This window comes from Globicephala melas, chromosome 2, assembly GCF_963455315.2.
Source record: "Globicephala melas chromosome 2, mGloMel1.2, whole genome shotgun sequence".
In the NCBI taxonomy this organism is placed as follows: domain Eukaryota; kingdom Metazoa; phylum Chordata; class Mammalia; order Artiodactyla; family Delphinidae; genus Globicephala; species Globicephala melas.
The window spans coordinates 60412339-60437916 of NC_083315.2; the positions used below are offsets into that span (position 1 = coordinate 60412339).

General features: G+C 51.2%; 1 protein-coding gene across 4 annotated transcripts; it reads left to right on the forward strand.

Annotated features, from left to right (window-relative positions):
- Positions 1-818: 818 nt before the first annotated feature.
- On the forward strand, positions 819-25517 carry LOC115862809 (ubiquitin-like protein 7). Of its 4 annotated transcripts, XR_009562933.2 has the most exons (12): positions 819-956; positions 2757-2969; positions 4603-4722; positions 8144-8226; positions 9235-9319; positions 9870-9927; positions 10654-10787; positions 11047-11096; positions 11342-11509; positions 12096-12218; positions 14811-15015; positions 22621-25517. XR_009562933.2 is itself a non-coding variant. In XM_030874994.2 (11 exons), the coding sequence occupies exons 1-11, from the start codon at positions 917-919 to the stop codon at positions 14946-14948; spliced, it is 1212 nt and encodes a 403-aa protein (XP_030730854.1). In that variant the 5' UTR covers positions 819-916; the 3' UTR covers positions 14949-16844. The 4 variants fall into 4 exon arrangements, 3 of the variants coding, with proteins under 3 accessions (XP_030730854.1, XP_030730855.1, XP_030730856.1); XM_030874994.2 differs by lacking the exon at positions 22621-25517 and having other exon boundaries at positions 14811-16844; XM_030874995.2 differs by lacking the exon at positions 22621-25517 and having other exon boundaries at positions 905-1006; positions 14811-16844.
- The last annotated feature ends 61 nt before the right edge of the window (positions 25518-25578 follow it).

Genomic DNA, 25578 nt, shown 5'->3' on the forward strand with positions numbered 1-25578 from the left:
GTCCTTGAATTAATTCCTCGAGTAGAGTCTAGTCAGAATAGTTGGCTAATCCTAACCTCTGTGCAAACACCATCTGTTCTAATCGCGCATCTAACAGTCAGCCCTCGGTACAGGCGGGCTCCGCATCCGAGGATACGGAGGGCCGACTGTACTATGCCATTTTATATAAGGGATTTAAGTATCCGCGGGTTTTGGTATCCACGGGGTGGGGGGTGGGGGTCCTGGGAGAAAGCCTCCGCGGATACCAAGGGACTACTGTATGCAGTTTCTCTAAGAATTCAGCGGAAATTGCCCTCCCCGAATTGATTCCCACCATTGCATGCTGGGGCGTAAGAGGAACCCGGCTTGGTAACTTCTCTCTACGAACCAACTTTTGGAGGAAGTCATCGCTGGGTTCCTGGTATGCCCTCAAAGGTAGGGTCGCCACGAGAAGCCTGAGGCGAGAAGCACAGAAGAGGCTGACTTCACCCGAAGGCAGGCCGTTTTCTGGTGACGGCTGCAAGGTTGAGGCGTGTCTGAAGAGGCCGCTCGGGAAAGGGCCCTCTGGGAGCGAAGGGTCGAGGCAGGAGGGGATCCGGGGTCCGCGATGTGCCCAAGAGCCCGGCAGTGGGAGTTCCCACCTGCGGCGCTGTAAGGACCCGGAGTAACCGAAGGACTCTGCATGCGTCCCAGGACAGTGGGGGAATCGCAGGGCTGTAAACCTCACGCCAAGCCCCGCTCTCGTGACGCGCGCCTTGGAACACTGACAGCTCTAGACTCCTCTCCGACGAAAGCACGAAGACGCTCTCGCGCCGGAACTTTCAAACCGCGGAGGAGCCACGCCCTCCCTGGAATCGGAAGCTTTTCAACTAGTGCCATTTGCAGGCTGCCTATTTATAAAGGGGCGGGGGCCATAGTAGGAACTGCAACTCCCAGAATGCAGCGCGGAGCTTCCTGTTTCCGGCGAGAGGACCTGAGTGAGTGTTTACACCGGCGGCCCTGCGGCCGGGTTCCTTCCGCGGGACGGGTGAGGGCGCTGGGTCCTGGGTCGCGCGGGCTCGACGTGTGTTGACTAGTTAGCTGGTCCCGTGGGAGCGGTGGGGTCGTTACTCAAAAGGTAGTGTCCCTGTCCCAATATAAACTATCAGTGACCTTGGGCCACTGACTTCACCTTTCTGAATCTCGGTTCCTTTGTCTGTAGAATGTAAATGAGAATTCCTGTTTCAGGGAACAGTTGTGAGGATTAAATGAGATATGGTAGATTAAAAGCCCCATTTCCTTCCCTGCCATAAACCTGGAGATGGACGGTTTGAGGATGCCTTAGGGTCTGCTGGGCAGCCTCTGAAGCCTTTTCTTTCCTCTTACAAAGAAGCCACTTTGGAAGCAATAATGATAATAGCAAGGGCTTATCTTGCCTTACAAGGTTCTTCCCTCAGGTTTTTGATTCATTTTCTGGGCACATAAGTACTGGGCATTGGGACAGTAGCGACCAAAAATTCTGGTCTTTGCTTTCAAGAGCCTCTAAGAATGGGATGCGGGGGAGATTGAGAAGTAAATAGATATTTGTAACCCTTTGCCATGAGGGAATATGACAACAATAGAGGGAAGAGAGAGGGGACAGGAGAGGTTGTATTTGGGTTGGTCTTGATGGGAGTTTGCTTAGAGATGGAAGAGAGAAGAGGAGTTACGTGCAGAGTTAGCAGATGAGTGGAGGTATAAAGTGGGGGAGAGCTTTGTTTTGAATCCAGGCTTGGGGAGGGTGGGGCAGCCCAGAGCTCTTGAAGAGGAAGGCTGGCAGAGAGAACAGTTGTGAATGTCTTTTAAAGCCAGGCTGTGCCGTTTAGACTTATTCATAGAGGTGGTCTGGAGTCATTGGAGGGATTCTAAGCAGAGGAGTGACTTGATCAGATCTGTGTTTTAAAATGATGGCTTGGGGGCTTCCCTGGTGGCGCAGTGGTTGAGAGTCCGCCTGCCGATGCGGGGGACGCGGGTTCGTGTCCCAGTCCGGGAAGATCCCACATGCCGCGGAGCAGCTGGGCCCGTGAGCCATGGCCGCTGAGCCTGCGCGTCCGGAGCCTGTTGCTCCGCAACGGGAGAGGCCACAACAGTGAGAGGCCCGCGTACCGAAAATAAATAAATAAAAAATAAAATGATGGCTTGGGTGGCAGCATGGATATTTGGTAGGGAGAGGCCAGAGGCAGGGAGCTTGTTGTAAAGCTGTGTGGTAGTTAAAGCAAGAGTTGATGAAGAAACACGGAGTGTACATAAGGGAGAGTGTTGGATGATCTCATTTGAACCTCACAGCATTCCTATTAACATGACTTTTTTTTTTTTTTTGCGGTACGCGGGCCTCTCCCTGTTGTGGCCTCTCCCGTTGCGGAGCACAGGCTCCGGACGCGCAGGCTCAGCGGCCATGGCTCACGGGCCCAGCCGCTCTGCGGCATGTGGGATCTTCCCGGACCGGGGCACGAACCTGTGTCCCCTGCATCGGCAGGCGGACTCTCAACCACTGCGCCACCAGGGAAGCCCCTGGCATGACATTTTTATGTCCACTTTAAAGCTGAAGAAACTGAGGCTTAGAGAGCTGAAGTCCCTTGCTGTCTGTCATAGGATGAGTGAAGAGAGGACCCCAGGTTCTAGTTCTGGCCTCCTGATGCTGCATCTTGCGCTTTTCCAAGTGTCACCCTGAATTACCTCTCATTCAGCCCCCTGGTGGGGTGGGGGCAGTGTAGGGTCGTGGTCTGTCCTTTAACCACTAAGGCTTTGTTCCTTTACAGGGAGAAAGAGAGAGCGCGAAAGAGAGAGGATGTCTCTCTCAGATTGGCACCTGGCGGTGAAGCTGGCTGACCAGCCACTTGCCCCCAAATCTATTCTTCGGTTGCCAGAGACAGAGCTCGGAGAATACTCACTGGGAGGCTATAGTATTTCATTTCTGAAGCAGCTCATTGCTGGCAAACTCCAGGAGTCTGTTCCAGACCCCGAACTGATCGGTGAGTCTCTGTGGACTAAGGATGGGCTGCTGCTCTGATCTCTTTTGGGGGAGAATAATTCTGGAATTAAAGGGTAAATTAAGAGTTTGGGATTTGTCTCCTAATGTTAACGCTCCAGGGAGTTGATTGTTGTTGGGTGAATGGAAACACAAATCATAATGGAAGTGATTGTTGTTGGGTGAATAGAAACACAAATCATAATGGAAGTGATTGTTGTTGGGTGAATAGAAACACAAATCATAATGAAACTATTGTTGCCATTTTAGTCCTTCATTATACTGAGCTACTTTATCACAACATTCCTTAACTATGACATTGTTGAATTATTTCTCTGATAGAGCAAGAGTTTGGGGTAGGGAGACTTCCCTGGTGGTCCAATGGGTAAGACTCCGTGCTCCCAATCCAGGGCGCCTGGGTTCAATCCCTGGTCGGGGAACTAGATCCTGCATGCGTGCTGCAACTGAGAATTCGCATGCCCCAACTAAGAAGCCTGCGTGCTGCAACTAAGACCTGGCACAGCCAAAAGAAAAAAAAAAGAATTTAGGTTAGGAAGGAGGAGCTGGCTAGGGAAAGCCCCTCAGTATATGGCATTTGAGCTGGGTATTAAGGGGTGGTTAGAAGGATTTTTGGTTGGTTCGTTGGTTAGAGGGAAGGCAGTGAAAAAGGACAGATGGCAAGGGCATTCTAAGTGGAGGAAGAAGGAATTTAAGTATAATTTCTTCCTTCCTTCCTCCCTCCCTCCCTTCCTTCCTTCCTTCCTTCTTCCCTCCCTCCCTCCCTCCCTCCCTCCCTTCCTCCCTTCCTTCCTTCCTTCCTTCCTTCCTTCCTTCCTTCTTCCCTCCCTCCCTTCCTCCCTCCCTCCTTCTCTCCCTTCCTTCCCCTCCCTGCGTGGCTTGCGGGATCTTAGTTCCCCCACCAGGGATTGAACCCAGGCCCCGGCAGTGAAAGTGAATATAATTAAATTATATTACAAACTCAATGTCATATAAACTGACAAAATGGTATATGCTGGCAAAAAGTGTGTTTTCAGTCATAAAAATATGGGGTTCATCCTTTTTTATTGTTGCATTTTCCCATTCATTTAAATTGAGCAGTCTCCATGGTGTTAAGCTCTATAGAGTTTTCCTGCATAGCTTCTGTGTTTTATCAGTTTGTGCTCGCTAACCGTTGTTATTAAAATGTATTTATTGGGCTTCCCTGGTGGCTCAGTGGTTAAGAATCCGCCTGCCAATGCAGGGGACACGGGTTTGAGCTCTGGTCCGGGAAGATCCCACATGCCACGGAGCAACTAAGCTTGTGTGCCACAACTACTGAGTCCACATGCCACAGCAACTGAAGCCCGCGCACCTAGAGCCCGTCCTCCGCAACAAGAGAAGCCACCGCAATGAGAAGCCTGCGCACCACAAGGAAGAGTAGCCCCCGCTCGCCACTATTAGAGCCTGCGTGCAGCAACGAAGACCCAACACAGCCAAATAAAAAAAATTAAAAATGTATTTATTAAGTAAGAGTACTTTTAAAAGCATATATCATTCTCTAGCTATCTGTCCAATCAAGATAAGGTTCTTAGGGGACAAAAATCATTTAAATTGTTTTGAGGAGCAAAATATAAATGAACAGTTCTTTTTTTTTTTAGATCTGATCTACTGTGGCCGGAAGCTAAAAGATGATCAGACCCTTGACTTCTATGGCATTCAGCCTGGGTCCACAGTCCATGTTCTGCGCAAGTCCTGGCCTGAGCCTGATCAGAAACCAGGTGAGAGAGTGCTGTCTGTTAGACAGGCAGGGCTTCTGTAATATCTACAAGGGAAGGAGGGTCTGTGTGTGTTCTTGAGGCAAGGGCCTGGGTGGAACAAAGGGGTGATTTACTGAGATGATAATAGAGGCTATCTTTATTACTTATTGGATTAGACCACATTGATTAACAGAGTACAATTTTGATCTTGCTGCCAGTGCCACTAACAGAAAGGGATTTGTTTCTCTACTTTTAAGTTCATTACCCACTGTTTTAATGGGGTGGGGTGGATGTGTCTATTTAAATTCCTTTAGGGAGTGAACTTTGTATTTTTGTTATTGTTGTTGTTGTTCTCATTAGAAAAAAGCTGGAAACTGCCTGCTTTCCTCTAAATGCTGTAGTGTGCTCTCATGTTAGCAAATCTTCGCACAAACTGTTGGAGGCGGTGATTTGTTCAGTCACCTCACTCCTGCTATACTGATAATTTATTTTCCTGAAGTTTGAAAATATTCGAGTGGTATGAAAGTAGCTCTTGGAGAAAACATACAAAGCTTGTAATGCTTCTTTGACTTATTAATAAAAGGTGCTGCTTGGAGTTTAAATTTTGCATCTGTGTTTTAAAAGCGTCCCCAAAGATAAGGCTAAGCTGTGTAAGAGATTAGCTTTGTTAAAAACGGGCAGTTTGACATATTTTAATAATGTTCACGATTGCTTTGACTGGTTATCAGCTTGAAATTTTTCCTCTTTTCAATTCTAAACATAAAGGACAAAAAGATCTTCTTTTGTACCCTGATGGGAAGTGAGAAAGAGAAAGGCAGTCTCTGACATCTGGGGGCTGGCCTGGCCTTCAGCTAGGCCTTGAAACATGAACAATTTCACAGGTCACCAACATCTACAAGGCCACTCACTCTGGGACTGTAATGGATCAAGACAAAAACAAGATTCTTCTCATTTCTGAGCAGAGACAAAAACATGAACATTGTCCAAACCACAAAAATGACCAAATATCCCTCTATCCTGGCTATTATGAATTACTGCTGCTTCTTTACCAATTACAGCTTTCATCTTGCGCTAGTTTTCCTTCCTTCTAGATAAGAATTATTAAGATACGTGATCATAAAATCACCCCCACTTCCTGACAGCCTCTAATCCGGAGCAAAACCCTGCTTCCTTAAACTTCACCCGCCAAGTCACCCAACCAAAGCCCAAATCCTATAAGTTCTTTCTGACTCCCTCTTATTGAGATGCCCCATGGTTCTCATGGTGGCATTCTCTCTGTAAGAGCAGTAAACGCAACTTGCTCAACTGTAGGTGTACCCCTCTGATCTTTGGCTGGAGGGGATTGACAGAAGGAAAGTAGCATTTGTTGCTTCTTCCAGCCAGATTGTTTCTCTTTGATATCTCATTTAATCATTACAGTGGCTCAGCAGGGTAGGGTAACAGCATTAGCATTTTATAGACAAGAAAAAGAGGGTTAGAAAGGTATTTATTCAAGGTCACCTGCTTAGAAAATGAATGTAAGAGCTGGGATGTGAATCCAGGTTTTCCTGGCTCAAGAGTCCATGTTCTTTCCACTGAGCTGGCTGCCTCTCACTTCCAAAGGGTGAAACTAGCTCAGAGATGTTAAAGAGACAAGCATAACTCTTAGCTGATTGTGGGCTTAAGATTTTGAGTCCTTTTCATCACTCCTTCTGCCTGGAGATTTATTTTTGAAACAAACGGACTTTTTGTTGGGAGGTGAAAATAAACTTTTGGATTTGAAAATAAACTTTTGTGACAGCATTTTAGGTATTTTATCCTTGAGTGTTCTTCCAAAAGGAAGCGCATTTCTTTTATCTTCCACCAGATTAGATCCTGTAGGAGGAAAAGGTGTCAGTTTCTTCCTTCCCACCTGGATCCTTTTGGTGGTTCTCCGCAGAGCGTTACAAATTCCTTTAGGATCTCACTTAGGCCTGCTGTTTGAGCAGGGGTGTGTACCCCGGGCTCCAGCCACCAAGAACGACTTACTGTTCCTTTGAAGCACCTCTTATATTCTTCCATGCCTTTGCACTCGTTCTCACTTAGGCCTGGAATACCTTCTCTTCCCAGTAAACATCTGCTTTACCTTAAATATCCCTCTCAAACGTTCTCTTCTGGGAGGCAGCTCTGTGTGGGCCTCCCTCTCAGTAATGGCTGTCTGCCTCCATGTTCCTAATGCCCTTGCTGTGGTCTGTGCCTCTGTTGAAGTCCTCAGCATGGTATTTTGTAATTGTGTGTGTGTGTTTAATTCAGTCTCATTTCTCCTACTGTTAAGTTCCTTGATGGCAGGGACTCTCACTTTTTGTATTCCTGTGCCTTGCACAAAACAAGATTTACTCCAAAACCATGGAGTAAATGCTTAGCACAGGTTTGTTGAATGAATAAATTAGGTAATTTACTTGAGGTGAATATTTTTCAAAAGAGACAACCCTCATGATTAGAGCTATAGGTAAGGATGTGGTTGCCACACTGAACCCTAGGGGTGCTGTTCACCTTGCTCTGGGAATGATGCGTCTGGAGTTGGGCAGTACACAGTCCATATAATCACAAGTAGCCGTTTTGGGTGAGGGTCACCACACTTTTTAAAAGTGTGACCGAGGGTGGACTTCCTGCCTACTCCCCCTTCTTTTACCCAAATTTCTTTACCTGTGAGATGGGCTGATGTCCTAAATAGTAAAGTGACCAAGTAAAACTAAGACAACTGCTAAACTTTCCCATATATATGAGTCATTGTGTCCAAAGATCAAAAAGGAGCTTTGAGTCCCAGTGACATGCTTGTTTTTGGACATGTGATGAGTTTGTTAAGAACCCTAGGAGTACAGTGTTTTCTTGGTCATTGTTGTATTTGTTTTTTTTTAATCAAAATAATATTACAGAGGCCTGAAAGAAAATATCCAAAAGAAAAGAGTTACCCCTGATCCTGTCACCCTAGCTTGTTCCCTTCCAGCCTTGGCCCACGTGCACACTGACACACATCACAAAGTTTTACTAGAGAATGCGCATACAACTATGTTCTATTTCTTTCTCTTAACATATTGTGTCAACATAGCTCCATATTGTTCAGATGGCTTGCAGCACTTATTTTAAATCATTGCACAAAAGTCTGCTGAGTTCCTTATACCCTCCTCCTTTTCAAATGTGAAAAGTCTAGAACTCCTGCAGTGGGATATTGATCAGAACAGTCTCTTTCATGTGGTAAGATTCCCCTCTGCTGGAACTTGAATTTGTTTATCTACTGAAGATACTTAAATGAGAGTGCAGTTTTCACATCTATGGCGTAAATGTTTTTTTTCTGATCGGGTGCCCATTTTTAGTGGGGTGATGAGGGAAGGGAACCTGCATCTGGGCACTTGCTGAAGTGATGTTGTGCGTCTGCAGCAGGGGCAGGGCCGGGTTGTAGGGTAACTGAGTGTCTTGTCCCCAGAACCTGTGGACAAAGTGGCTGCCCTGCGGGAGTTCCGGGTGCTGCACACTGCCCTGCACAGCAGCTCCTCCTACAGGGAGGCGGTGAGTATGTGCCGAGCCCCCTGCGAGATGCTTGCCAGGACTGCTGGAGAGGGGTTGAAGTGGTGTAGAGAGGGAGCTGGAAGCCGGTTGCCAAGGCTCCCAAGGGTTCCTTGGGGAGTTTTTGCCATGTCTGTGGGTCTCAGTAGAGCCCTATCTTCCCCCAAAGAGGCTCTCAGCTAGGCATTGTTGATTCCCTCTAATGATAATGATACAACCTCTCCTGACATTGGCCTCATGGAATGAATATGGTTACAGCAAAGGATGCATATACTGTTTCTGCTGGGCCTCATTCTTTGACTTTGGCTGAACTGCCTGCCCCCCACTCCTTACCAGGATTTCCTCACTGGGAAAATGCACTGATGTCTTTCTATAGGAGAGTCGATAATCAAGATTAATACAGCTGCAGGGCTTCCCTGGTGGCGCAGTGGTTGAGAGTCCGCCTGCTGATGCAGGGGACACAGGTTCGTGCCCCGGTCCGGGAAGATCCCACATGCCGCGGAGCGGCTAGGCCCGTGAGCCATGGCCGCTGAGCCTGCGCGTCCGAAGCCTGTGCTCCGCAACGGGAGAGGCCACAACAGTGAGAGGCCCGCGTACCGCAAAAAATAAATAAATAAATAAATAAGATTAATACAGCTGCAAACTTCCCAATATATATAAATGTGAAATGGTAATTGTGTGGAGATTGAAAAGGACTTTTGGGATCTAGAGAAACCTTTGTTATTGGGCTTTTAATGAGAGCTTTTATTTTAGAAGCACTAGAACTGTAAATGGGGGAAAAGACCAGAGATTGAAGGTTTATTGTGCTCTTGCTTTTATATTGTTTGTTTCCCCTCCAGTAAGCCATGATCTCAGAGAAAAAAGAGGTTCATCTGTTTCCTGGGGCTACTGTCCCATTGCGGTTGTGTATGTGCAAGCACTTAGAGGGAGGAAGTACTTCAGCAGAGTGTGGGTATTTGCTGAGTGCATTGAGCTAGTTGGAGTGCTCAGCCCTCCCCACTTCTCTTGCAGGTCTTTAAGATGCTCAGCAATAAGGAATCTCTGGATCAGATCATTGTGGCCACCCCAGGCCTCAGCAGTGACCCCATTGCTCTTGGTAAGTGCAAGGCTGAGCTTAAGGAAATAGGAGCTGTTGGAGAAGGAGAAACCAGGAGGAGGCAATGACCTTAAAGAACCTTTGACCATCTTGTGAAGAATCACTGGTCTTGTGGCTGGAGGGGGAATAATCCAGATGTATTCCATACACCCAGCCCTCCAAGAGTTGTCAGTCCCACAGCGAAAATATGGCCTAACATCAGAAATGAGACTATGAGGAAGCCATGTGAGGGCAGCTGTTAGCCCAAACCACAGCCATCAGGGAAGACTTCCTGCACACCTTGATGGATAAGGGAAGAACCCAGAGATAAGGGGAAAAGAGGCTGGTGTAGTGGTACACAGCATGTAACCTAAGTGCGGGGGGCAAGTAGGGAGCAAGATGGAGAGCACGTGGTTGTGCTGCTGGGGCTTTGCTTCCCCCTCTTCTCGTGAGGGCTGCTTTGTAGTCTCGCGTCCCTGTTAAGCCGGTTGCTCTGAGGCCTGAAAGTCTCTTCTCCCCACTGGATCTGGCTAAATTTCCAGTCTCTGAGGTGAGCCCTGTTCTCCTTCAGGGGTTCTCCAGGACAAGGACCTCTTCTCTGTCTTTGCTGATCCCAACATGCTTGATACGTAAGTATACCCATCTTATTAAGGGGACCCTATCTCTCCTCATGGTCGGGCCAGAAACCTAATCGTCGCCCTGGATTCTGCTCTTGCAGCCCATCCCGCAAATCTGTCTTTTAAATGTGTCAGGAGGTGAGAAGGAGCAAGGGCTATGGGGGGAATAACAAGCCCAAGGGCAGGGGCATGCAGAGATGTTGGGATGAAGCAGCGTTCTGAGGGAGGTGGCTTTGCAGGCCATGCTCACTTTAGATCTCATTCAGTAGATATTAGGGAGCCTTTGAAGGATTTTAAGCTGGGAAGGACACAGGTGCATACATCCCAAAATTTTAGAGCTGGAAGGGACAGTAGAGGTTGTGTCCCCTTATTTGCAAGTGAAGAAAACAGCCAAAGCCTGGAAAGAGAAGGGACCTGTCAAAGATTGCCCAGTGAAGTAGTGGTGGAGTCCAGACCAAAAACTGACCCCTGAGCCTCCTGGGCTGTGCATGTCCCATCATACATTGCCAGAGGGGAAGGTGAAGCATCTGCAGGGGTGCCCGGGGGTGAAGGCCTTGCTGTTCCTGGGGACAGAGCAGCAGGAGCACAAGCCGACTGGAGGGAGGTGCTGAAGACTGGGAAATTGAAGGGCAGGCGTGGGTGACTTGATTGTTGTTCGGGGCACCCAGAATTCCTGTCATGGCCAAGGGTGCTCTTTCCTTCTTAGTCACACTTGGGTTTCTTCCTGCCCCATCTCAGGTTAGTGCCTGCTCACCCGGCTCTGGTCAATGCCATTGTCTTGGTTCTGCACTCGGTGGCAGGCAGCACCCCGCTGCCGGGGGCCGACTCCTCCTCCCGGGGCATGCCCTCCAGCTCGTACCGGGATATGCCAGGTGAGCCCCAGGACAGTGGAACGCAGGCCCCCTCGGGAGCGGGCAGTGGTCCAGGGGTTTGCTTTACTCAGCAGCTATGTATAGTGCTGGCAGAGGGCGTTCCTTGGGAACTCTCAATTTGAGTCAAGGAGTGCATCTGTCCTGTAATTTTCCAAGGGGAGAGATGAAAATACGAATTTGGAGAGTAACTGGAGCTGAGATTCTGGAGCTGCGCCTCTGCCTCTGTTCTTCCTCCTGAAATCTGTTCTCCCTCCTCCAGGTGGCTTCCTGTTTGAAGGGCTCTCTGATGATGAGGATGACTTTCACCCAGTAAGTGGCCTGGCTGCCTGCCATTGGGGGGGGATGGCGCTGGGGATGCACCTCTCCCTGGGACCTGGCACGCCCCAGCTGGGAGGTGATCGGAGGCCCTTTGGTGACCCAGCTATGTCATACTATTGCTGTCTGAACCTGGCAGGTTGGGGAGGTTCCCCAAGAACTGTTCCTGGAACGGGGGTGGGCTTCATCTGAGAACGTCACAGGCTGCTTCCCTGATGCTTGGTGCCTCTCTTGTTCAGAGCGCCAGGTCCACGCCCTCGAGCAGCACACCCGGCTCCCGCCCAGCTTCCCTGGGGTACAGTGGAGCTGCCGGGCCCCGGCCTATCACCCAGAGCGAGCTGGCCACCGCCCTGGCCCTGGCCAGCACTCCGGAGAGCAGCTCTCACACGCCAACTCCTGGCACCCAGGTATGGAGAGAGGGCGGGAAGATCAAGGCCAGGCCCCTAAGGGAGAAGGTCCCAGTGGTAGAATGGATTGACCTTTGCTGATCCTGGTGCTGGATCTGCTTTGAGCCGAACTCTACCTGGAGCCTGGTGGGTTTCCCGCTGCAGCTCAGGCGACCTCCCGTCACCAGCCTTTAGGGCTTAGAAGTCTGGGCCTGATTTCATCACGGGCCTGATTAACTCCTGCCAGCACTTTGGAAGAACCTTCCATCACATAGGACACCCTTACTTGTCCCTGAAAGTGGCCAGACGTCACAGGCTTAAGCGTTCCTGGTGACGGTCACTCCAGCTTGCAAGGCCATGTCTCCCAGTGCTGGGTCCTAGGCTAGGTCGGGGGCTCCATTCCATCTCCCTGGAGCAAAAGAGAACAGAACCTTTCCCGCCCACATAGAGAGCTTTTGGGTACCTCTGTGTGGTTGTCTCATGCAGGCCCCTGCTGGGAGGCAGTCGTGGGGCACCCAGGGGCACCCTGGGTGATGTGACAGCAGTGGGTATGTGCTGGGAGACTGAGGTGTCTCTGAGCGTGGCGCTGACCCTGGTTTGTCTCTAGGGCCATTCCTCAGGGACCTCCCCGGTGTCATCCGGCGTCCAGTCAGGGACGCCCATCACCAATGATCTCTTCAGCCAAGCTCTCCAGCATGCGCTGCAGGCCTCCGGGCAGCCCAGCCTTCAGGTCAGTCTTCCCCACTCCTGATGTTCACATGGCTTCTTAGTTACTTTGGACACTGAGCTTTCTTCTGCTCTCTGGAGGCCCTTCCCACTTGGCCTGCTTTGCTCCAGGAACAGCTGGGGCGTGGCAGTGTGACAGGAGAGGATGCTCCCAGCACGGGCAGTTGTCCCTGTGGCTTCCACTCCTGCACGCAGTGACCACGGCCTGGCTCCGCTGACCACCTGGCTTGAATACTTGTGGCAGTTTTAATTGAAGAGACAACTCATCCATTCTGTGAGCGGTGACTGAGCCTTGAGCACATATATACCGGGCCTGGGTCCAGCTCCTGGGGTAGAGACGAGCCAGTGCTCATCCCTGCCATGGAGGGGTGCCAGGCAGTTGCTGCAGTGAGGGAGCAACAGGGCGAGAAGCCCAGCCCAGGCTTGAGGTGAGGACCTAGGTCAGGGAAACCTTTTCTGAGGAAGGGGTGTTTGGACTGACTGTCAAAAAATTAGTTAGAGGTTAGCCAGGCAGGGAAAGGGTGTTTGGTTGAGGGGACATGGTGTCCAGGTAGACACAGCCACCTGTTTGAGTGAATGTGGAGGTACAGGTGACAAAACTCAAATAGGCAAGCCCAGAAGGCGGTGTCCTTGTGGAGAAGATCCTGAGATGGAGCCAGAGTAAAGGAGAGCAGGAGCCTGAGTGTGAAGGCCTCATTGGGTGCCTGCGTAAGGAGATTAGTCTTGTCTGTGGTCACCAGGGAGCCGTGGAAGATTTTAAGCAGCAAGTGACACCATCTCCCCTGCCTCGCGGAATGTGGAAGCTTAGCTAGCAGCACACCCAGCTCCCGCCCAGCTTCCCTGGGGTACAGTGGAGCTGCCGGGCCCCGGCCTATCACCCAGAGCGAGCTGGCCACCGCCCTGGCCCTGGCCAGCACTCCGGAGAGCAGCTCTCACATGCCAACTCCTGGCACCCAGGTATGGAGAGAGGGCGGGAAGATCAAGGCCAGGCCCCTAAGGGAGAAGGTCCCAGTGGTAGAATGGATTGACCTTTGCTGATCCAAAGGTGCATGACCCAAGGGGTCCACATTGTACTGCATGCCTCTGTGCACAGGCTGTTTGCTTCACTCTCTTTCCTTTGCTCCTAAGCCTGGGGCATGAAGGTCATTTCTGGAACTTGTCCACGGTCATCAAGCCATTAGTGATAGAGACAGGGTCAGGCTGTGTGGTTTTCGGCAGCCCACGTGGCCCTGGTCGACAGTGAGGGGAACGGGAGCAAGACCCGTGGACAGCTGGTCTTTTCCGTTCCTTCATCTTCCCCATCCTGATGCCTGTTCACTCTGCTCTCCAGCTCAGAAGCTTTCATGTGTCTCCCTGGCCTGTAACATGAGTTTGAGTTGGTTTGTGCGGTTTTTTAAAAGCCCAGCACATCCTCACCCTTGCCTGCCTACTTCTCTGAATTTGCATTTCATCCCCACTGCCTTCTCCTTCCCATAGTGTGAACACAGCCTTTTCCCTCAGGTGTGCACTTCCTTCTGCATGGGTTAGAGAAGCTTTGAAAATATGAAATTTCTTTAAACCCTTATGGTAGAGAAGGACTTTCATAGCTGAAAGTCAAAATCGAGGAACCATTGTATAAAGAGTAAAAGATATTTTGAGTTAATAAATGTGAACGTTGCTGCATAGCAAATCAAACCCAACCAACCAACCAACAAAAAAAACAAGCGAAGTCTGAAAGCTAATAACAAACCGGGCAAGAAATCTGCACGTATCAGACAAAGGGCAAAACCTCCCTGAACTATAGAAGTTCTTGTGGTTTAGGACCAAGAATGCCATAGAAAAATGGGCAAAGACATGAACAGACTATTCATGAAGAAGGAAGTACAGATGGCCCTTAAAGCTGTGTAATTCCTTGCAGTCCCATTTCTCGAAATTTATCCTGAAGATGTATGTGCATGTAGAGGATGAGATTTGTACACAGTCAGTCGCTGCAGTGTTGTTTGTAATGGCAAAGACTGGGAACAGCCCAGTTGTACATTTCAGGACATCCACAAGTTGGAATGTTATACAGTTATTAAAAAGTTCTTTATGTATTGGCATAGGGAGCTCTCTAGGATACATTAATATGTTGGGGAAAAAAAAGGAGGGGTGTAAGGAAAGGGTAAATATAGGAATATATATTCATATTTCTTCAAAGAAAATAAAATATGTTATCGGGGTGGGGAGGGGAGTAGATGAGAGCGAGACTTTTCACTGTGTATCATAGTAAAAAGCGAAGTTAATTTAAAAATGTACCCCCCCACCCGTTTGTGTGTGTTTGTGTGTCTATACATACAGCAGGAGAAAGAAACTTAATCTTTTGAAATTTAGGCATTGAGTACTTTGTGATTTCTCTTTTGATCCTTATGTTACATTTTCCCCTTTTTTATTGGAAAGACTTTTACTGTAACTTGTTCTCTAAACCCTCAGGCCTCTCTTCTAGTTCTCCTAGAAGCGCTGTGTTGTATGGAGCTTCACATCAGCAACTTTACTGGGGGAACCCACCTTTCTGTCTCCCCTACTGCAAGTCACTGCAGTAGCCTAAGTAACAGCTTCTGCCTTTCCTGTCTTTCTGCAGAGCCAGTGGCAGCCCCAGCTGCAGCAGCTGCGTGACATGGGCATCCAGGATGATGAGCTGAGCCTGCGGGCCCTGCAAGCCACTGGGGGTGACATCCAAGCGGCCCTGGAGCTCATCTTTGCCGGAGGAGCCCCATGAACTCCCTGCTCCTCCTGAGCCCCCAGCAAACTGCCAAGGCCGCTGCCCATGGGAAGCACTCTTGAAGGTGCCCCATCCCTCCTCTCCCCAATACACCTGATGGTCGACCTTCTGCTTTGCCCAGTGCTTGGCCTTTCTGGCTGATCTGAGCTGGTAGAGGCAGTGGGGCAAGCATGGTGTGCAGGTTTTGGTGCCGTGGCATCAGGGAGCACAGCTGGTCCCTGCTTCTGGGCCCTGGGTGGAGAATTTTAGATCCACATCCTGAGATGCTGCGTGATGCCCACACTGGTATTTTGGCAGAAGTTTCCAGCGGTAGCCCCCAGAGCCTTTGGTGCTTTGGGTGTGGCATCCTCAGGATGTGCCCAAGGACTGCTGCCCAGTCTCCATGTGGCTGCTGTGTTACAGCTGTGGCCAGAAGAGGCTGTGCTTCTGAGGTGACCGGTCTCAGGAGGGGCCAGGTGGACTTCCGGGGCAGCAGGTCGGGGAAGCTCACCCTCCACATCGCTCCCTCTCCCAAAGGCTTTCAAAAGATTTCTTGTCCCTCCCCTGGCCTAGTCTCACCAGGCACTCTTTGATGCCTGTTGTGTAATGATGCCAGAATCCAGGCCTCAGAGCCATGCCAGGAGGCAGGGCCCTCTTCCCTCTCCTGAAGATGTAAATACAAGAGCAGTTAAATAACAATACTAAACAACACCACCAACACAAACAGGGCCCGGCTTTCATACTGAAGAGAGGGCACGAACCCCCGAGCTGCTGCTCCATCTGCCCGAGCTCTCATTCCCCTGGCACAGTGTTCCCTGGCACGTCGCAGACATGTCCAAGTTGAGCGAGTGGGTTTCATGTGCTTTGACTACTTTGTCAGGAAGAAAATCCTTCAGCTGGTGTCTCGGTGGGAAGTTGCTCAGAGGTCTGCTCCTGCTGTGTCCTCTTGCCAGAGGTTTCATCCACAGCATCCGCAATCACGGTCGTTCGTCTTCTGCTTGTCACCCCCTGGGACAGAAGTTTTACCACTGATGAGGACTGCCTGCTCTGTCCTTTGTTCCCCAGAGCGTTTACCCCTTGGCCCCCTTTCTGTCTTGAAGGACCACACAGAACAGGCCTGCTCCCTCCGCTCTGTGAGCTGGGCTCCGTGAGTTCAGGAGAGTGGTAGCAATTCATTTGTCCTCTGACCTGTCCTCCTGGTTTTGGTCCCCAGCACGTCCTGTTTCTCTCTCTGGATGACCACCAGTCTATCAGCGATACTCTTAAAGAGAGGTACTTGGGAGGCCCCCCTATTCCAGACATGGCCTGAACCGCAGGCCATATCTGGAATAGCGGCCTGCCAGAAAATGTGAAGTCTCCACATGTCCCTCTCCATCCTAGAGTTAACGTTGAGGGGTGTTTGAATTGGCTGAAGAGACTCAGAGCTCACCAGGCTTCTTGGTGCCAGGTCTCTGTGCCTCAGTGGTCTGCCTGGAACCCAGCTGCCTCTTCGTGGTCAGGAGCAAAGACCAGGAAGCTCTTTGAACCTGATGTCTCTGGTTTGTGATGGAAATAAAGGCCAGTTCCATCCTCACAGGCTTGCCGTGGTCACATGGGGCTGACACAGCCCATCCCGTGCCCGTGATACAGCCTGCCTAGGGCTGATTTCCATTCTGTGGCAACTTGCACCCTGCCCCCAGGGACTGTGCTGGGGCTTCTTAACTCCCCCGGCCCATTATGCTGCTAAACTCTTGGGTGACCTTGCCCTGTCCCTGGAACTGACTCCCAAGTACCAGTTATACTGTTTCCCAGAATTGAACTGTCCCACGGTTTCCCTTTCCCTTCTTTGTCAGCTTTTTCCTCCAGGGTCTTGGCATGTTGGCTTTGCTTCCTGTAGCCATGTTTTAAATAATATATGTTGAGTCTGGTAAGTTCCTCCGCCGAGCCTGGGGCTTTCCATGGGCCAAGGACTCCTTCCTTGCCATTGTCTGCTTTACCCTTTCAACAAACATTCAGTCTCTGCCTTGTGCCAGGTAAACATGACAAGGTCCTTGCTCTCACAGAGCCATGCCATTGGGAAGACAGACCAACAGATGTTTACACTAAAGCCTGATGAGAGTGGGCCGGGCAGATCCTGTGGGCTTGGAGCTCATAGGAAGGGGCACTCACTTGGGTTAGGGTGGGGCTGTGTGTGAGGGAGAGCTGCTTGGAGAAGGTGGCGTCTGACTTGAGACCTGCAGCAGGTGAGGAGGAATCGGGCAGGGAGGTGTACGTGCAGGGTGGGCTGGGAGAGGAGAGGACACAGCTCCTGGAGCCCTGTGTGTGAGGGTGGACTTCAAGGTAGGCAGAGGCTAGATCACTTTCAGCTATGCAAGGAGTTTGGACTTATCCTAAGGACAGTGGAAAGTCACAGGAGAATTTGAATCAGGGGAGAGAGTCAGGCTTGCATCTTAGAAAGGCAGCTGGCTGCTGTGTGTGAATAGATGGGGATTGGGGCGAGCTTGAGGAGGGGCGACCAGCGAGGAAGCTGTTATCCTCTTAGAACTGACAGTGTGTGACGGGCAGTGTGGCAGCTGGGAAGGAGAGGAGTGGGGGGGCGGGGAGACTTCAGGAGTTAGTGTTGATAGCACATCTTGGGAAAGGTGAGTGTGTTATGATTAGCTCCATTTATCCGATGGAGACACCAAGGAGGAGAGGTGAGATCATCTGTGCACAGTCTCATGGTGGGGCAGTGGGCAAATCGGCCTTGGAAACTCAGGTCTTACTCCAGAGGCGGCACCCTTCCCGCTGCTGCCTTCTGAGTGTGGAGAAGTGGGAGGCGGTGTGTGGGTCTCATCAGGCTGAGGAGCTTGGGCTTCATCCTGAAGGCAAAGAGCACCCCTAGGATGGCTCTAGGCAGGGCAATGGAGGACCAGACTCGTGTGTGAGAGAATCTGACAGCTGCGTGGAGGCTGGATTTGTGGGAAGTGAGATTGGGAGTGGGAGACCAGCTAGGAGGCCCATTGCCTCCGGATGGGACACAGTGGGGGTCTCGACTAGAGCTGCAGTGGGGGAGCTGGGAGGAGGAGAAGGAGGTGAGATGTGAAGGACTCGATGGGGGGGGCAGGCAGGTTGTGAGTGGGTAGATGGTGGTGCAGCAAGAATGAGGGAGTGGGGGTGGGATCTGGAGTGCAAGACCAGTTTTGGAGATACTGAGCTTGCGGTGCCATGGGACGGCCAGGTGGGGATGTCTTGTAGACAGGTGGAAGTTTCTAGGATGGAGATAATGATCAGGAAGTTTCAAGTTGAAGGCTAGGCCTGTGTCAAGTGCAAAGGGAATCCAACTTTCCGGGGAAAGGTAGAGGAAAAGGGATGCCCACTAAGGAGTTAGACTTTCTAGGAGATAGTGCCTGATGGGCATGGGCGTGGAAGGGGGAGATGTGCTGCCTCTGGGAAGGCGAGAGCAGAGGTCATCAGAGCTGACGGAGTGCAGAGAACTGGACAGTGGGGCATGGTCAGTGGTGTGGAATGCCACAGAGAAACGTCGTGACCAGGGGCTGACCTTTGACTTGACTCGTTTAGCCATGGTGACCTTGGGGACGTGTCACAGAGCTCAGTTGCAGGGGTTGAGGCCTTGAGTAGGTGGGAGCGGTGGAGGCAGGGAGGGCAGAGAACTCTGGAGTACCTTTCCAGGGAGAGGGTAGTTGGAGGGGAGATGGGATTGAGAGTGAGCTTTTGCAGTTCAGCAGAGGTGAAGTTGGAATTGATCTCGAGAACTTTTCTAGGAAGCTAAGGGGAAAAAAAAGGAAGAGACCCCAAAATAGAACATGCAAATATGCAGAGATGGGTGAGTTTTCTGAACAGATCCCTTCTCCTGATATAACTCATATTTGGCTGGGCTGGCATGGGCTGGGCTGGCACAGCTTGCTGGGCACATGGGCCCCGGTTCTGCTCCTTGCCTCAGCCCCATATGGCCTGGGCCCCCGACCAAGCTCTGAGTCCTACCCTGAGGTGGCCTCTTGTTGCCTCTGCCACAGACTTCGGCAGTGAATGTTTGGTGGGGGTGGGGGGGTGGTATTTAGGCTTCCCTCTATCTGCTTACCCAGCCTCTGCAAACCCCCTCTGGCCCTGGGCTGGGGTGGGGTCAGCTTGGCTGTGCCCCTGGTTTCCCTGGGCTCAGCCGCGTTTGGCTCCTGTATCCTCTGCAGTTGCTGGTGACAGAATTCGGCCTCTATGCTTGAAATGCATTTTGCAGAGACCCAGGCACTGCCCTATTCTACCTTGGCAAAAGCGGCTCACAGCAATGCAGTGCAATGGTGCTCACTTATCAAGCACCCTCTCTGTGCCAGTCATTGAGCTAGGCATCAATACGCCATCTCAGTTGATCCTCATAACAACCCTGAAAAGTAGACATTATTATCCCCATTTACAGATGAGTGCTTCCTGTTAACCGGACGTGACTGTTCTGGGAAACTGGTCTTTCTAGGACTTGGGTGGGATTGTATCAGCACAGTTCCATCAGTGCACCCACCTGGGACCTTGTGCCTGGCTGGCAGGTCGGAAGCTACTCAGAGGGACTGAGGGTCTGTTCACCACTCATCCTTCCTGGAAGTGGCAGCTTGAGTCCTGGAGGGAAATCGGTCTTCTAAGTCAGACTGACTGAGCTGTAGGTCTCTTTTCCACAGAGAACCTAACCTCTTGGAGCCTCAGTTGTGTCCTGTTTGATATTTCCCCTCAATTTATATAAGTGGATGTTGACAATGTGTATATCTGAGATGCCAAGGCACTCAGAGCTGGACTGGTGAATGTTCTAGGTGACCGAAAGAGTCCGGATCCTGACAATTAGGCATCCCTAGCAAGAGGGAGAGTAACAGGGACACTGAGGTCCTGTGGTGGGGACTAGAAAACCATTTGCTCTTCTGCAGGATGGGGTCTCATTTCTTCCCCACTTGAACCCAGATTCACACTCAATCTTTCTCAGCCAGTATCTCAGAAAGCCACTGCTGATAGATGGGAATGGCTCAAGGATGACCCTAGGCTAAGATCAACAGGATTTAACAGCCCCATGTCTCAGCCCAAGGAGGCAGTGCCTTTGGAGGGGCTGTAATAGGAGCCCTTTACTTTCCACCTTTCCAGCCCTTTACTCCTCCACCTCTCTTCTAAGTGCTGTGTTCTGATCTGACACCGACCTTTGAAGGAGATGGTCATAAACCAGACTGCCTAGCACCTAGGAGAGCCTCAGTAGAAGTTTGTTAAATGACTGGCTGATGATGTTGTAGGAACCAACCAGGATTAGAGAGACCAAGCAAAGCCCCACGGGGGGACCTAGTTGGAACTGGGGTTATTTACCCTGAAAAAGAAGTAGATTTAGAAGGACATGACCTCTATGTTGAAATCCCTGAAGGGTTCTATTCCAGGAAGAGGGATTAGACGTGGTCTGTGTAGCCTTGGAGGATAGATTTAGGACCGATGGGTAGAAGTCTTCCACTGGGGAAGAAGACTTTGTGTCAGAGCTAAACAAGAGGGGCAAGGCTGCCTTGTGGCTAAGCTCATCGCCACTGGAGGTATGTTAGCAGAGGCTACATGACATCCAAAAGGGCTGTTTGAGGGGCTCCCAGGTTGGACTGAATGACGTCTGAGAGTTACTTCTGATCCCAAGAATTGGGATTCTTGGATCACGGTATCCATGAAAGAAAGTGAACTGTTTGTGGGAAACCACATGTCTGCATGCATTTCTTTTCCTCACTCAGGTGGCCCCAGCAGGCCCAAGGATCACATCAGAATTGGGTGGGTCCTGCGACACCGTCCATCCTCCAGAGATTTAAAAGCATGTTTATTTCAGCCTACAAACAAGAAGGAAATGCAGAAGATAGAATGAGAAAGTTTTGTCTACTCTGGTCCAGATAGGAGATAGAAGAACTGCTGATTTAGCTCCTTTTTCTCATTTTGTAAACAAAGAAATGGAGGCCTGGCCTGGGGTAGGGTCTTGCTTAACTTGGGTCAGTGATCAAGCTGGGGCTTCATCTTTGGCCTCCCAGCCATGTCTGGTCAGGAGACTTCGTTAGTCTTGATGGGTTCCGCATGACTCCCACAAGATCCTGCTCTGCCTCAGGCCTTGGGCACTGAGAATGGAGGCTCAGAGATGGATTTTGAGTGGGGCGGGCAGGAGAGGGAGTAGGGTGGAGTGGAGGGAGGAGTTTGTCTCCAGAAAGGCTTGGGAGTGTATATAGTTGACCCTTGAACAAGCCGGGTTAGTGGTGCTGACCCTCTGTGCAGTCGAAAATCCACGTATAACTTACAGTCTGCCCTCGGAAACTGCTGTTCTGCATATGAGGACTCAACTGACCGGGCATAGGACTGTGTAGCACTGTAGTTTCTATTAAAAAAAAAAAAATCCACGTGTAAATGGACCCACGCAGTTCAAACCCATGTTGTTCAAGGGTCAACTGTGTTACCTACACACTTGGTCTCAGCTAAGACTCTGTTCTTAAGTGGCCACCAGGTGGCACTCCCGCCACAAGCCCCGTGACATATGGGCAGAGTTTTGGGGCTGGGGATACCGGGCTGTCCTTGGAAGCCATGGGAGGACTTACCATGTTTTGGAGTGAGCTGAGTGCCCTGACAGAAGGAGAAAAGGTCTCTCTTCTGCCAGTCTCCTGTTCATCACTGAATATCCCCCTGTGGATTTTTACTTTTTGTCTCTCAACTTGACTGGCCAGACTCCGATCTTAGCAGTTTAGGGTAGGGCCAGTCAAATAAAAATGCATCTAGAATGACTAGGACAGAGAACAGAGATCCAGGAATGGGATGCTCCTGGGAAGTAGTGACCCTCAGAGCTAAGAAAGGTGGTGGCAATTCTGAGAAGTTCTTCATTTAGGGTGGCTCTGAGCTGGCCTAGAAGGAAGAGGAAGCCTGGGGTAGGAGGGGAGCGGCAGGCACTAGAGGGGACATCCTGTCAGAGGTTTAGGGGTGGGCAGACCACTGAGAGAAGGGTGAGATGTGGTATTAGCGTCTGTATGAGCCGAGGTGGTTTCCTCTGCGTGCCTCGCTTGGTCCAGCCCTGAGCCCTTACATGGTCTTTCATGAGTTAGGCCAAGTCCAGTGGTAGCTGAGGCTATTATGACCATGCCTGTGCCTGTGAGACAGGGGCCTACACACCATGAGCACACAGTAAGTTGGAATTCTCAGATGTGGCCTACATGACCATCAATATCTTAATTTTGAATTATTTGCAAATATTTTAAAATTGGGAGTGTCAACAAAAACTCATTTTTAGCTTCTCTTGAAAAATCAGCTGTCTGTCATATTGAGTGTACTTTCCCATGGCCCCAGGGGCTGGAGCTGTCTACAGCTGCCCTGAAGACAGATCACCCTGGTCTCTCTGCCCCTGCAATGGGTGGTGGTGGTGATGGGGGGACAGGAAGAGTTGGCTATTATTAGTAGCTGCAGGTCCTAGGTGGGCACCAAGCTCTGAGGCTTCATGAAGGGGCTGTCGTGGGCTTGGGCTCCTTATACCTCCCACAGGCCTGTTGTTAGGGGTGGGTCACTCCTTTGAAGACCAGGTGTAGCCATGGGATCAGGGCTGAGGAGGGGTCAGAGGAAGCCTGGAGTGTGAGGAATGCTCTGAGTATGGCCCTAAAAGGTCTTACTTGGAAGGCTGGGGAAGGCTTCCAGGGCCTCTTGCGGCTTTGGGACCTCAGGTCTATGTGTGTCCATTTCTCTGACTCCCCAGGGGGCTTCTTGGATTTGGCTGTGCCTCCACTGCCCACAGGGAAGACCTCTACAAGGTAGGTTTCTCCTAGATAGAAGCCCCCGCATCATCTCTTTCTCACAGCCTCCTCCCCCTATTCCCCCCATGTGGAGTGGCAGGGAAGGGGAAGGCAGGACTGTGCCTCCCCCTCAGACCTGTCAGCGTCCACATCTGTTGCTTCCTCTGCTGATCCATTTCCCATCATTGACTCTGAGTGTGGATTGTGCCCCTGTCCTTGGTTCAGGCCCAAAAGCCAGCCTTGGGCCCCAGTGAAGAAGGCAGGCTCCTGTCACCACCTACACCATTCTGGTTTGATTTCCCCGTGCTACCTGAGGCAGGCAAGTCCACGCCAAACACTGGCCCTGTGCTCTCCCCACCCTGGGTACCCGTTCTCCTTCATGCCCTTACTCTAGCTGCACTCTTTCGCTATAGAGTTACTGTCCCAAATCACTTTCACGGGCTCGCTTCTCACCTCCCCTGGCTGCCTGTAGCCAACCAGGAGTGGGCTGCCATCTGGTGCTGGCCCTTTGCCCTTAGATTGGCTGGCTCGGGGTGTCAATTGGGGTGAAGCAGGTGCTGAGATGAGCATGGAGGAGCCCAGCCAGAGGCCCTCCCTGAACATGAGGTGGGACGGTCTTCAGCACTACCCCGTCACCCTCACCCCAGCCTGGAAAAAAATTCCCTGGCACCTGCCCCAGTTTCCATCTGCTGCCCTGTTTCTTGGGAGGCTGAGCCCAGCCCCTGACCTGCCCTCCTGTTCAGCACCTGGTAACCTGGGCCCCTGTCTGGGTCTTTCTGAGGATCGTTTGGATCCAGCCACACACAGGAGGCAGTAGCGGAAGGGTGCGATGCATTGAGAGCATTATGATATAGAAGATAAGGGGGTGGGCCCCAGAGAGACTGCCTGGACTTCAGTCCTGGCCCTTCACTAATGAGCTGTGTGACCTTGGGCACATCTCATCCCCTCTCTGTTCCTCGGTTTCCATGTTTGCAAAAGGAGCCAAATAATAGCACCTACCTCTTAAGCTTGCGAAGATGAAATGAATTAAAACGAAGCTATGAAACGTTCACGGCACATAGTAACCTCAGCATTAGCTATTGCTATTGGAGTCAGAAAACCCGGGTTCCCATCATGGCTCCATCAGCTGAGCTTGGGGAGATCTCTCTCCCTCCCTGTGCCTCAGTTTCCTTCTCTAATATAGGGATGTGCTCTCTCGCTCACTAAGGGAGAGAATGTAGGACTGGCAGGGAGAACGTAGGTGGAAGTGGGTTGTGTGTTGTGAGTTGCTGTGCACGTGGGCAGTGTTAACGTCAATTCTGAATTCTCAGTTCTTAAAGGCAGGGCAGGCAATTTCTTAATTTGCTTACCTTGCAGAGAGGGCAGACACTGGGGGTCATAAAGTTCAGCAGATGAGGCTGGAAACAGAGTGTCACTCTTGGAGGCCAGCCTGGGCCAGGACGTGCTGTTGGCTTCAGGGCCACAGGCTTGGGTATAGGACTGGGGAGGGGCTGTTCGACTGTCCACAGCCTCCCTCTCTTTGTGGCAGTGTACCTCTGGGCATCATGAAGCTGTTGGCCCTACCCAGCAGGCCAGGAACCTAGTCCTGCACTATCTCTGGAGGCATCCCGATTTCACCTTTTGGCTTGTTGGGGTATCTTAGGAGCACTTAGGGAAGAAAGGAGGGATAGCTGGAAACCAAATATGGAATGGTAAGGCAGAACTTCCCGGTGATAACCTTTTCTTGGCTGTGGAGCTGGACAGAGGGCTGGAGCTGGGGCTGGGGCCAGGGCAGCCTGTTCCCTGTCTTTGGTGGTGTCTGCAGTATGTGAATCGAGTCCAGCTAGGTGTGTGTGTCTTGGAGGCCCCAATGCACCTCTGCTCCTTCCTCCTCAACCTATCTTCTCTCCGTGCAGTCCATCTGGGGATAGACATCCAATAAGCACTGGATAAGTGGATTTCCCATCCATGGTTACCTTGGGCCGAAACAGAGATGGAGGGTCTGGACCCTCTCTGGTTTGAGGGAGAGGAGACTTCTTTACAAAGGGCAAACATGTGGCTCTGAAAAGATAAGCTGACAGCAGAGCTTCCTGGGGCTGTTCAGATGACTGCAGAGGGACTGGGCCGGACCCTGCCGGGGGTCACCACCAGGTCATCAGGTTGCCTGCGCAGCTGAGCCCTATGCATCTTGTGGGCAGAGATCACTTAAAGCTGGTCTGATTCTGCCTCCCCAACAGTGAGTCCTGGGCATGCAGGATGCTCCCCTCTCTTTCTACTTGGGGAAGGGGACTTCTTAATTATATCCCCCTCCACTCACATGGAAATGAGTTTGGATTTTCTGAGCATACACCAGCTGGCTGGGGGGGAGGCAGCCCAGAAGGCTGCTGCTGGCTGGGGAAGGGAGGAGAAAGGAGGGGAGGGAGCCAGGCCAAGATGAAAATTCCGTGTTCTCACAGCAGAGCAAGGATGGGGCTCTGAGTGCTCCCCACAGGTTACTGACCCTATGCCTGAAACCCACCCCCCCTCATTAGGGAAGAGCATCTTGCTCCTGCTTATAGGCTCAGAGGAGCTGTTATCCACTCAGGCCAGTCCATCCTCTGAGCACTACAGCCTTCAGGGTCCAAACACTTAACTGACCATTAGCGAGGTTGTGCCCTCAGGAGAGGTCCTCCCTGACTTCTAGGCCAATCCCTTTATGGGGTGGGGGGAGTGAATCTAAGGCCCTGAGAGGGGACAGGACCTGGAGCCGATCACAGAAGACCACAAGTCTGCCTTGCTTCCCGCCCACCCGGGTTCTCCCCGTGGAGTTGCCCAGGAAGAGGTGGTGAAGGTTCCTCGGGCGGCGGTCACTGCGCCCCCTTGGCCAGCCGGGAGGCGAGAAAGGCTGCGGGGGGGGGGGAGGGGCGGGGTGGGGTCAGGCGTTTGACTCCGCCTCCTCGCGC